The sequence below is a fragment of the Nothobranchius furzeri genome, chromosome 2 (assembly GCF_043380555.1).
Source record: "Nothobranchius furzeri strain GRZ-AD chromosome 2, NfurGRZ-RIMD1, whole genome shotgun sequence".
Classification (NCBI taxonomy): Eukaryota; Metazoa; Chordata; class Actinopteri; order Cyprinodontiformes; family Nothobranchiidae; genus Nothobranchius; species Nothobranchius furzeri.
Genome location: NC_091742.1, coordinates 79,114,578 through 79,128,020, shown reverse-complemented (window position 1 = coordinate 79,128,020; position 13,443 = coordinate 79,114,578). Strand labels below are relative to the sequence as shown.

General features: G+C 40.5%; 1 protein-coding gene across 7 annotated transcripts in view; it reads left to right on the top strand.

Moving 5' to 3' along the window:
• The window catches only part of si:ch211-200p22.4 (phosphatidylinositol-binding clathrin assembly protein), a 129,843-nt gene extending 118,479 nt beyond the window's left edge, over nt 1-11,364 (top strand). For 6 of the 7 annotated variants that reach the window (XM_015946343.3, XM_015946341.3, XM_015946344.3 and 3 more), the window contains 6 exons: nt 367-397; nt 832-964; nt 4,319-4,342; nt 9,380-9,436; nt 9,562-9,678; nt 11,176-11,364. In XM_015946343.3, the coding sequence (XP_015801829.1) occupies nt 367-397; nt 832-964; nt 4,319-4,342; nt 9,380-9,436; nt 9,562-9,678; nt 11,176-11,190 (377 nt within the window). In that variant the 3' untranslated portion in view covers nt 11,191-11,364. The remainder of the gene's footprint in view (nt 1-366; nt 398-831; nt 965-4,318; nt 4,343-9,379; nt 9,437-9,561; nt 9,679-11,175) is intronic. The other variant, XM_070548030.1, reaches the window with a different exon arrangement.
• The last annotated feature ends 2,079 nt before the right edge of the window (nt 11,365-13,443 follow it).

Sequence of the window (13,443 nt, the reverse complement as noted above, 5' to 3'; positions counted from 1 at the left end):
CACACACACACACACACACACTTGTACGGACAGAGAAAACCAGTTGGAAGATCTCTGCAGCAGATGGAGCACTTATGCAACACCTTCACCACCAACATAAACAATTATTCCAACACAATATGGTTTCCTATGTCTAATTTTCTCATTAAATGGCATCATTTTCTCTTCTGTTTTAATCTTTAACATGGAGTCCAGTTCATGACTTAAATACCATAGGCTTCCAACTCTCCTTTCATCAGGAATTTTAATTAAAGCCACCCAAATGTTGCAAAGTAGATCAGAGGAAGAAAAGAAGAAAGTGGACTTAAAACACCTTCATGCATGTCTTATCTGTGATCACTCACTTTTTCTGTTTCTTCTCCTCAGATCTGCAGTTTGGTGGAACCTCAGTCAAGAAGTAAGTTCAGAACTTGGTGGTGTTTCAACTCAGAATTTAAAGGTGTGGAACACAGAAAAACTATTTTTTAAAAACCTCATTTCTGATTATAATCATCAGTGGTAGTCATGTTGTAGTTATTCTGCCTGAAGCAAGATGTCCAAATATCAGGAGATAAGGCTCCAGAACTTGTCGTCTGAAGCTCAGCTGTGATGTGGCCCACTACCAGTTCCTAGAAACTGGCGCACCAGAGCTTTGTTTGCCAGATTACGACTTAGAAGGCATTCATTCCTACTTCAAATGTATTAGTAAACAAGTGTTCCACACCTTTAAGCTTTAACTAAATAGTAGCAAAAAACAGATTTCAGGTTCAGGAACGTTTATTTTGAGGCAGAAGTTATGCTTCTTTTTGTGGTGTGTGCTTTAGTAACGTGACTTCCTTTCAACCTCCACAGGCCAGAGATGCAGTGGAACCAGCCTGGCGAGAAGAAGCTCACTGGAGGCCAAAACTGGCAAAATAAGACCATGTCGACCACACAGTGGAGCCCTGCGCCCATGGCCCCACAGCCCATCCCTGTACAACATGTGGTAAGGAGGCTGCAGACACACGAACATGTGCTCTCAAACAGCCACCGAGGCGTCTGCAAGTCCTGAAGGCGAGGGTGTTTTTAATATTCACAAGAGCAACAAGCTGTGCGTCTTTTTAAAATAAGTTTCAAATGTTATGAGAGTTTAGCTCACAGTCACACGTTTGGGTCTTTTATTGTGAAGGTTTGGAAAGAAGTTGTTCCTCTGTTGTAACCAACATTGCAGGATAATAAGCACACATCAAATCTGTAATAACAAAATATCCCATGTTCTGTCAAGTATATGCAATGTGATTGTGTGACTTTTAAGAAGAAAACATCAAGCTCAACCAAAAAGAACCAAAGGCTTTAAGCTAACCTACGTTAGCTGTAATAAGAAAAAAGAAAATATTTTTTATAGCGCGTCACAAGATAAAAATCACGAGGCACGTAATAATACAACCACACGTCAGACTTGGTGCTTCTCTGAGGCTTTAAAATACCTTAACTTACCGGAAATCCTCTAATATTAGTCTGTATTTAATTAACTGCCGGGTATCATATTTTGGCCGGTGTCGGAGTCGGCGGAGGTGAATAATGGCCGTTTTTTTAATTGTGGCCGGGTGGAATGTGGTAACAAGCAAGTACGGGGGCGGTTGTGTCATCCGTCTCACTTTTGATTTGCCAGTGATAGACCACGAGGGTAACTTTAACCGTGCGGAGGCGAAAATTTGATATCAAGTTCAAAGAGAACGTGCTGATTATGCTGCAGAACACACTGGGGAGCAGTAGCAGGGGTTGTATGAACTAGTCACTAGTCGACTTCACCGCTCTATAGTGACTTGTTATGCCTGTCATCGACTAGTCGCTGTCACGTGATAATGACCGGCAAGATGCAGTCCACAGAAAAGATAGCAGCCTGCTGTCAGCAGGTGACAAGCTCCTGCGCGTCGGGAGGCAACGCGCTGTGCCAGAGCGTCGGTACTGACACCCGCCGTAAAACGGACATTTAACCAAATTGTGACGTTCACCCTCTTGCAATTTAACCTTCCCCTCACCCCCATCCTAACCTTAACCAGCTTGCACATGCAAAGCTCTGATTGTTGACGCGCTCCAGACATCTGCGTCCTGAGCACGGCCACAGTAACGTTATCAAATCAGGTGTCGCCACTTCAAAAACTAATTTAACAAGCAATCGTTCATGTCGGCTCATTTCTTTTATGTTTTCTGTCTTTTATTCTTTTATTTGTGCCTGATGCGTTTAGCTGCTGTGGATCGGGGCGCATCACCTGTTTTGTCCTCGGTGACGCACCTCACTGATGAGGCCGGCGAGCACTCCGCTGTTTTTGCGGTCGGTAGATCTTTTAGAGCTGCAGTTCAAAGGTAACTCATAAGGTGAATATATATGAACCCAGGTAGCAGTTTTTCTTTAGGACTGAGAGGAGATGCAGGAAGATAATAAACAGGCAGGACAGAAAAATAGTCAAATAAAAACAAGTTAGTATTTGTACCTGCTGGTTGCAACAAACAGACACCATTGAAGGTAATCAGAAGTGAGGAACAGAAAATGAAATAATTATTTTAATGTTTAGAGCAGCAGGAACTCCGAGAGGCTGCAGGCACATCAGTGAGTTTGCGGCCGCTGCCAGAGGGAGGGGGGGGAGGGCTGAAGCAGAAACTATTGTTGTTAAAAGAAATGTGTTTAACTTAGAAAATGTGGGCGCAATTTTAATTGTCAAAAACTCCAGCGAACCATTAATTCATTTTGCTCAAATAGAAATAGAGGCCTGCCTCTAATTCTGGTCCTCCTTCCATTAAAGGCCTGGAGCTTGATGAGCTTGAGTCAAATACAGGCCCGGGCCTGTATTAGAGGATTTTCGGTAGTTTTTTTTTTCTGTTTTACTCTGCGATACCATTGTTCAGTTGGCCAGTCAAAACCTTGCTTGTACTTTCAAATAGTGTGGTCATCATCATGTTCACTGTAGTGTAAACCTAGGACTCTAACTTGGAAAATGCAAGAAAAAAATTTTTTTTTCAGCGGATAAGTATAGCTCATGCTTAAATAAGCTACAAATATAGAGTAAGACATAGCATAGCATTAGATAGCATAGCATAAGACAACATAGCATAGCATAAGATAACATAGCATTAGATAACAGAGCATTAGATAACAGAGCATAGGTTAGCATAAAATAATATAGCATGGCATAAGATAATGTCATTACCTGGTATTACAGTAATTTATTGTTTCAAAATAAAAGTAGTGCCTTATTTTTGAGTTGACTTAAATATTCTTGATGTAGTTTGGCGTTTATTTTAGATTTAGTTGACATTGTGATGATGAATTCCTCTCTGGTATATGTTTTTTTTAAATTCCCACATCACCACGTAACATCAGCTACAAAACAAGATAATGAAATGTGTTGCTTAATTCTGTCCAGCTGCAAAAGCATCTATCCAGCAGCTGCTTAAAGTTCTACAGATGAACAAGATCCTCCTGGATTTTCTGTAGTTTGTTGAATCTGTGCTGAACAAGTTGTAGAAACAGTCATTTTAGTGTTTATGTGGCATTACGGGACTTTTTCTGGGCTTCCAGCCACCTGCTGGTTATCTCAGAAAGCAGGCTTCAGAAGCAGCTGACTGGTTCAGTCCAAAGGAGACACAAACCTGACTGCAGCAGTCTAGAGTGGGATGAATCTTCTTCCTCACCGCTTAGATAACGATGCTCATCTCAGAGGCAGGGTTATGTGAGTCTTGCAGACACCTCGCTGAGACCCGACTGCACACCTGAATGTTGTTGTTGTTTGTTGTGAGCATGTGTTGGTGTTGTGCACGTTTAGCCTCGGTGTTTGCACGACTGGTGTTGATTGTCCTCCTGATCTCTGCAGTTTGTGGCTGACGTAGACAATCTGTCACTAACCCCACACTTCCTCCCTCTCTCTCTCTCTCTCTCTCCTCCTGATGGTCTTTCCTTTACTTCCTTTGTCCTCTTCACCCCTCTTTCCTTCTGTCATTCCATCCCATCTCTCCTTCCTGCTCTTTTGCACACTCATCCCCTCATCTTCCTTCCCTCCTTGGCTCTGGTTTTGCATCGTCATCTGCTCGTCCTGTTATTTTTTTCCCACACTGCCTCTGACATGACTGGAGTTTTGTTTTTCTTAACTTTTCTTCTCTGTGGCTGATTTTCTGTTGTATTGTTCTTAACTTTTGTTCCAATCTGCTTCACTCATCCTCCTTTTGTCACAATGCTTCTTTTCACCCGTTTCTACATCATCACTCCTTTTTATCTCCCTCTTTCGTATACTCTCCTTCTGTCTCGTTATCTCTCTTCTCTCTCTCTGGTTTTGTCCCTTTTCCCTGTTGCGTCCTGATGCAGAATGGAATGTTCTATACTAGTTATGTAAGTACTCATCTCTGTTTGGTTGAACAAGTCTTAACGAGCTGCTCCTCTCTGCCTCTACTCTTCTTTCTCATCTTTCCTCCATCACCTCCTGGTTGTTTTCTTGTGTTTCTCACACACAATCAAAGAACTTCCTCATATTTGAGCCAATAGTGTTTAGTATAAATGGGAACGCTGATGAATTTAGCTAACACACACACACTCACACCCTCAACCTGTATCTTACTAGACTTTAGCATTTTTAAAGGATCTTTAGTGGCGTTTCGTTCCCATTTTGTTGTAATTTAGCAGGTTTTTCACTTATTTTCAGCTTAATACCTGAACATTTTTTTGTTTTAAGTCACTAACAACGGTAATGCCCAAACTTGTAGAGTTGAACTCGCTCAGACTTAAAAATGAAACCTCCTATATTTTTGTACCAAATCTGATTTCTGATTTTCATCTTTTTTTTCCCTCGCTTCACTTTCTTTAACATTACAAATGACGGGCCATATTTTCAATAACTTGCTTTTACTTTCGTCATCTCTTCTGGGAGATGACCTGAATTCAAAGTCCATCTAAATACAAGCTGTAAAACAAGATGGCCGACGCTGCCAATGCAAACAACATAAATATAACACGCACTTTTTTTTGTAATCGTTTTTATTTATTTCTACCTGCCCAACAAAACTATAACTAAATTATCGTTTTATTAAAGAAATAATCTGTAGATTTTTGTAAATCACAGGTTTACTAAATGAAAAGCATCAAATTCCTTTAACTCGATTGTCTAAATGCTTTCTTGCGGCATGGTTAACCAAGAAAAACAATAAATAATTTAGATTTTACTTCACTGTTTAGATTTTTTAAAGAAATATTTTTAAATATTTACAGGTTTTCCTTAAATGTTTAAAAAAGTGTCTTTCTGCATCAGCATCCTGTGCAGGCAAGGGTCACAAATGGCTCCTGGGCTGTCCTCTGAACACCTCAGATTTATGAATCACTCGGGTTTAAAAAGAACTTCTAAACTCATTTAGCTGCTTTACCAGCAGCCTGTTACAAACACACAGTTTGTTCCCATTCGTTTAACTGAATCTATGAACAACCGATGAAACCGTATGAGAGGATTCCTGCTTTGATCCAAATTCAGTGGATACCTTATTTAGTCTAGAGTAGTCCTTTATTTTTTAAACATATATTATACAATTGCTATTATTATTGGGTGCAGAAACTGGACAGAGTGGAAAATATCATCTTCAGCAAACCTTCTAAAAGTCTAAAGAACTGTTGATCAAAACCAGTTTAAATAATTACAGGATAGTTTGGATCTTTGGAAGGGGAAAAAGGAGATGTTGGGTCAAATAAGTGACCAGATTCTCACGGCATCTTCATCCTTTTCACAGGACAGTTGCAGCTTAATGTAGACTAATCATATTACAGCTGTGTACACATGTGCTGAAACCAACCATAACGTCCATGAGCATTAGCGTAATGAAGAAGAAAAGTCACCGTAAGGCCATGGCCTCTCTAGGCTTTGTCCAACAAAACCATTTCACTCATTTACCACCACTTAGTCTTGGATGAATTTTTAAAAGGAGGAAAAGAAAAATAAAGTCTCATACCCCAAAGTTTAAAATCTGTGATAAAAGAAAAGAAGCAGCTTTAAAATAAAGATGAATGGACAAGTCAGGGAGACGTGGGGAGATAAATGAGGGTCAGTTCCCAGAAGGACAAATACCAACAGATAAACCTGTACGACGACACGGTGAGGGACGAGGGCTGAGTGGGTAGACGAATGGACACGAAGACTAGAGGAGACTCTGGCTTTCTGTTCATTCTGTTTAAAAAGTAAAAACTATAAGAAACAAAAAGTGGCGCCTCTTTTCTTTTTTTGAGCCAGACCAATAAAGCTTCAAGACAAATGGTTTGGAATTAACGGGTGATTAAACAGTAGGTGACAGTAAAGTCGATTTGTTCTATAAGCACGGTTTCAAATTCTAAAACCACTAAACCACCGGAGTGTTACTGAGCAGGCCGTAAATATATCTGATGAATTCAAGTCAGGAGCTGAATTGGGTTCTTTTATGGCAGAGAGAGTTTGATCAATGGTGTTGAGCAACAACTTTGTCTCCAGAGGCCTCCGCTAAAAGCAGCCACTGATCGATCGGTGGCATTGATTACCTCCTGGGATCAGTTTAGCTTCACCTGACTTCCTCGGGAAACTTAGATCTTCTGCAAATTTTTCCTTGAAGTTATTTTAAAGCTGATGGAAGATAAGCTTGATATTGTCTATGATTAGTTTGGCCTGGCCATCAATCTGCCAGTAAAACTCTGTTTTCCATGACCCACACAGACTATTAGAATGTGGCAGGAGTCATAGCAAATTTACAAAACACGTCAGATTGAGCTTCGTCAGGAAGCCAGTGCAGGCTCAAATTCTCAATGACCAAACCACTCTGTGGCTAAGGACTCTGCATCGTGGATGCCCTCCCATCATACTTCTCTGTATTCCATGCTAGACGTTGAAGTGCAGCTACCATACATAATAGATAATAGACCACCAGGAGCTTGCTGTGATGGTTTTACATCTACAAACCCTATCATGAGGCTCCCATTGCTCCGTCACCATCCCGTTTGGCCTTGCCAAGATCTCACCAAAGGCCCCGCACATTCCCCGTTGAGGCCCGCCCCTGAGTCCACACCAGAGAAATTTCAACCGAAACCAAAAGTAAATTCTGGCGAGAGTAAAGTTATATTTGCGTTAATAGTTCGTTAACACCAAATGCCTTTAGTTTAATACACGATAAGCACACGGGTATCGGGCATCTCTCGTGATTTAGTTAGAAGAAATTTCCATCTGTTTCTCATATTGAAATCTCAAGTTTTGTTCAGCTTCTCTTTACCCGTGTGTCTCTGTGCGTGCGGTTGGTGCGCACGGCGGGTCTGACCATAATCACCCCAGATCTGCTGAGCAGAGTGTCGCTCAACCAGAGGCAGAGAGAAGGAATAAACCTCCGACCTTATTTATTATTGTCGACAAAGAAACGCAACAAAGAATAATTTTCACTAGTGAAGCAACACTTAACTTGTAAGATAAAATCCAAACATGCACCTACAGGAAAATGGGAAGAAATGTTAATTCTGTTTTTATCATTTTCACTTCACTTCAAATGATTTATAATTTTGTGTTTTCATCACATTCAACTTGTATTTTATTTAAATATCTTCATCTTCATTCATTTACTGAGGATTTTTATGTTTGGAGAATGAATCATAACACAGCATAAAAACTACTTTAAATGTTTATTTTTAACCTCCTAGAGCCCTGTGTCCACATAAGTGGACATTCAATTCAATTCAATTCAATTCAAAAATACTTTATTAATCCCAGAGGGAAATTGATTGCTGTAGTAGCTCAGAATAATAATAATAATAATCAATTGGCTCCTCGCACTCTAAAAATTAATTCTCTTCTACTTTATGTCTTAATTTATATACACTTGATATTGACTTTAATTGTACTTTTATTTATAAATTTTTAGTTGCATTTCTTTTTTTAGGATATTTCAAAATAATTTTATAGAATTATTATTGTATTTTAATTTTAGTCATTTTGTTTCTGTTAATTACAGTTAACTAATCTGTAATAGCTAGACATGTTTCTTGTTTTAAATAACACTAAATTCAAGTCTGGGTCCCAGGAGGTTAAAGTACGTTTAGAACGTTAAATGTTCTTAAATAATTTTTAGAAGTAATTTTTCTGCTGAAGTTCATCTGATATGTGAGAATGTCTTTTTGACATTATATTAAATGAAATTATTTTCATTTATAATCAGTTGTACGTTCTGCTCTTGGGAAATCGTCAACATTTGAGGAAGTGTCTACTCTTGGTACAAGATAACGGCTCAGGAGGTCCATGGGTCAGAAAGTGTTGGGAACCACTGATGCATCACACCCAAAAACACCCAAACCTGTTTTTTCTTGCCCTATTTGAATCTTTATCATGGGAACAGTCACGCATGACTAATATTTATTTTAAGATTTTAAAAGGGGTTTAAGAAAACATTCTCTAAAGCAAGTTAGAAGACAACTTCCTGAAGTGGCACGAGGAGTTGCGTGTAAACCCAGCTTGACTCAGCACTTTATCAACTGTTTTCAAAACGCAATTCATTATATGTTACTGCACATTTAGTAAACAATTTCAAGCCAGTCATTGTGGCTTTTATGTTAGCAGAGGCTGTTTATGTTGACCCGGCAGCTTAAGTAACTCTGTTTAAAACACTGATTAATGTGCTCATGCATGAGCAGCAATTAAAGGATAATGCTGCTGCTGTTTCACGTTCACCCATACAAACCGAAACCCACCGCAGCATCGCCTTAATTAATGTAATCCATCACTTTCTGTAGGTCTGCTTGGGTATTATGTAACTTTACGAAGCAGCTTTTTATTTTATTCATTGGACTTATTTCGCTAGTTTTATTAGAATGTTGTTTTTTCGGAAGTTGGGACTAGTTTTATATCCGTAGCTCTGAAAGGTCGTGTTCGGATGCCTCAGTCTCCTTTAAAATCAGGTCTGTGAAGGCCAGGCTGACCTGCAGGAAGTCTGTGATTTGTCAGACAGGAAGTGCCTCCATTTGCACACAGACGTTTACCCTAACTACCATTCACTCCCAAATAACCCCCTTCATCGCGCAGGAGCCAGCTTCGGGTTTGTGAGGGCCTCGGCTCACTCATGATGTTGAATCGGAAGCTCGTTCAGGTGTAGTAGATGTGATGTGTGCACAACCAAATGGGTTTATTGCACCACTTCTTTTTTAAAGTGGCGATAATGACTCCTCACAGCAGGAGTCTGCTCAGCAGCCCAGGCTCTCAACATGCTGCTGAATATACACTTACTTGAACATTAAGTACATTTTCCATGAGCAGCTCCAGCTGATATTTTATTTCTTTTGTGTGTTCTCTAAACGTTACATAATGGAGTATAAGTGTGTGAAAAGGGGATGAAAAAGCTGAACTGGGTTCTGTTTTTGTTCTGAGGTGATGCGTTTGTCTTGCAGGCTCCAGCTCCAATGGCGTTCCCCATGACCACATCACAAGTGCCTGTGTATGGAATGGTCAGTATGTCCTCCCTCCGTTCACATCCTCCTCACCTCTATTTCTCTAATCCTGTTCGACATTAATGATAATGTTACAATAAGGTTGTATTCATCGTTTTGTTGGGTGTGTCGTCTCGTGTCAGGTCCCTCCCCAGATGGGTCAGATGGGTGGGGTACCCGTTATGGCTCCACAGCCAATGATCTACAACCAGCCGGTTCTAAGACCCACCAACCCCTTTGCACCCATGCCAGGAGCCCAGGTAGCATTCCTGCAGTAGTTTTTCTTTTTTACGTGTTGTAGACAGACACCTGTCTACCTTGTTGTGTGTGTTTGTGACACATTTTAATGACATTCATGAGCGTTCCTAAAACGTTCAGTTTCCACTTCAAAGGTCTCATTGTTGTTTTGTTGGAAGTTTGAAGAATTTGAATAAGAAATGCTGATTTTGAAAAGGTAATTCAATCAATTGATTTATATATCACTCTCCACAAACCTCAGCAGGAGAACCAAACAGGAACCATTTTCAGTTCCACGAGTCAAAGTACAAGCGATGCCACTTTGGCGAGAGTTGGCAACAAAATTTGAACTAAATTGAGACAAAATTAAAACAGCTTTGTGACCAAATTGCATTACGATTACAGTTATGGTCAAAAATGTTAATTACATAGATGGCTTTGACTTAAGACAAGATCTTCTTAAGTGTCACAAGTCACCAACCAATATGATTCAAGCAAAAGGTTTTAGGGACATCCGCTATCTTCAGCCTACAGTTATCGGTCAACATTGGCATGAAATCATAGCGAATATGACCATTTTTACAAACCATGCCCATTTTGCACATCAAACTCTTCAGCTACTGCCCTTCTCACCCAAACGTTTAAAGGGTTTAGCTTTAGAGATTTTTTTGTTTGGTACAACTAAAATTGTTTAGTTTTTCTATTTTTATGAGGGGGATTCTGCATACATTGCTATTGGATAATATCGGAAAATAATAGTTTGACTTTATCAGATGTCGGTAAAGAAGCCAATATTAAATATTCCTAAAAATTTGTGCTTTTTCTTGCAATTTTGTGTTGCCTACAAATGCAAGTCAGTGAGACTCTGGCTTCACATATGTTTTAAATGAAAGACTAAATACAGGGTATCCGCGGGTCCTTAAAAAGTCGTAAAAAGTCTTGAATTTGCTTTTCCAAATTTAAGGCCTTAAAAATCCTTAAAAATGACAAATAATCCTTAAATACAGTTTCCAAAGGTCTTAAATTACCAAAGACCCAATAAGCAAGATTCTTTTATTTCTAAAAAAAATTCATGAATTTCTAGTTAGTGTTCAGCATTTTTTGTGTACGATGTTGGCGTAAGCAGAACCGTACACATTCAGTGAAAGGGGACTATTTTTAGAAGAGCACATTAGCTGGTTAAGCTAGTGGGAGCTTGCGCCATGGGAAAGTGCAAGTTTAATGGTAACTGGGTGGCTAATCCCACGTTCGCGACGTTCCAGGCAATAGCTGGAAATTATAGCTTAAATTTAATTTAAAAAAAACTGCTTAAATTTGGTCAAAGTGGCCTTAAAAAGGTCTTAAAAAGTCTTAAATTTGGCTCCCTTAAACCTGCAGATACCCTGTAAATATTGTGTTTGAATTTCGCACCATAGACATAAGTCTGTTCTAGTGCAGCTCCACAAGCCTGTAAGCAAAACATTTATTTATGCAAATAAATAAGAATTTCTCCTGTTTTCATTACTTTCTGGTCTGTTCAGATGCAGTTCATGTAATCCAGTCAGGGGGAAGCTGAGTGCCAAAAGCAACAAACAAACAGCAGAAGAGGACGATCAGGTGGACGGACGGATGATTTGATCAAGTGAATCGACTCAAGAGACAGAAAAGATCACCGACAGGCACCTCAACAGAGGAAAGAGCAAGATGACATCACATGGGGTTGGAGGGATGGAGGAGGAGGAGGAGATATAGTCCTGAGTGGTCATTGTTTGAAACAACTGTGTGTGTGTGTGTGTGTGTGTGTGTGTGTGTGGGTGTGTGTGTGTGTGTGTGTGTGTGTGTGTGTGTGTGGGTGGGTGTGTGTGTGTGTGTGTGTGCGTGTGTGTGTGTGTGTGTGGTTTCATTTATGTTTAAAAACCTACCGATGGAGGATGTTTGATGGGAACGAGGGCGGAGATCTGAACGTGAGCCCCTGGAGAGTCTCTGCTGGAGAATTAGCTTTATTTCACACTGGTGCTATTTGTCCTCTCTGGGTTACTGTCCGCCTGCAACAGCAACTTAGGAGCACTTATGAGAGGACAAGAGTGTGTGCGCGCGCGCGTGTGTGTGTGTGTGTAGCAGTTGTTTCAAGCATTCCAGCCACCCTCCTCTCCAGCCTCCTTCACTGTTTGTTTTCACTCTTTTCTCAATAGTTTTCCTGTAGGTGTTATTATGTTTAGTATTTTCAGTCGTGTTTCTCACCAGCTGCTCGTTGAATGTTATCAGGGCTTCTAAAGCAATTGTGGTTTTGGATCTAAAGTCTTTGTTTTCTCCACCTAAAGCTGCGGAGTCGGGTGTGGTGAGAGGCGGGTTCTTTTCACACCAAAATGTGTTCAGTTCTGGGGTGTCAGATCCAACTGGGCTTCATGGGTTGGGGGGGGTCTTTAATTAAATGTAATTTAAAATAAAATCTATTTGATCTTTTTCATATTCGACCCTAAATCATTGAACAACTTGATGTCTGCAAGCAAATAACTCTTGTAATTTTACTTGATCTGCCTGCAACAAATGAGTTTGTGTCTCCTTAAGGCTGTACCAAACAGAAGGGAGTTCTTCTTCCTGGCTAGCTTTCAGCCAGTTAGCGGTGTTGCTAACGAGATGATGCAGTCTGTTGAGAAGCTGTGCTGAGGGTTATAAACATTCCCCACTTTCATGCAGACGTTTAAACCAGCTCGAGGAGATGAAATGAAAACGGGTTGGTTTGTGTGTTTGGACTCTAAAACCTTTATGATGAGAACTTTAACCTTGATGTCTTGGATAGTCCATGTGGACCTGCTCTGTTTTGTTTTCTTATTAAGATTTTCAAAATAAGAGCGTTTTCCTTATGCACGACCTCGTGGTAAATCAGTGTTTAAGTGATGGATGACAACAGCAGCACTTAGTGGACTTAATGCGACTAAATCAAGTTAAATTGCACTGATTGAAAGCTGGAGGCTGCATCCTGGACTCCACCTGTGCACCAGTGCCATGCCGGGGTCTGATGGTCGCTCCGTCCCCCTTCAGCTTCTACTGCTGCTCTGTTGGCGTGTAATGCTCTCTGTAAAGGTTTTGTTGTTCGTTGAGGGCTATTTCTGGGATCAGGTTTAAAGGCGAATGTTTGAATTCTTTTTTCTAAAACTAAAATGTTGTTGCAAAAATGTACATGCAAAAAAAAAAGTTGCACTGAAGAGGCTACCTTGCAGTAGTGGAGCCGTCACCAGTTCCATTGGTGTCCAATCGTTAGAGATTAGACGTTTCTAGGAATAGTTTTGGGGTATCGGAGAATAAAGTTTGTTTTATTTTGGCGAGTAACTGAAAGTTGATTTCCTGCCACTCTAACAATGAACTTGAAGCTTTTTTGTAAATCCCGTCCCTGCTCCCCATTTGCCATTCCGGCCCACCTACCCACCGGTAAATAGTCCGGCTCATGGTCCGGTCTCCCGTGAAGTCTCTCTACAGCGTCCCTTCAGTCCCTCTGGTCCCGTCGCTCTCTAGAAGCTTTTATTTAGTTGGCCCGCTTGGTCTGTAATTAGTCTGTGTAGATATGTAAAATGCTTACTGGTTCCTGTGTAGATCGTCACACCCGTCACTGTCCGTAGATCTTTAAAGGTTTCTTGTCACGGTCTTGTGTTAGCTTAGCCTCTCTTATCGAACCCCTGTGGAAGACGTCTCTCCCCGCTGTAGGTTGTCCCATCCAGTCCCTGCCGGTGTCTAGACGCGATAGTTCTTTACCCTCCCCCCGTCGGTGTCTCTGTCCTGTAGCTGTAGATCAAACATTTCAGAGGCTCTTT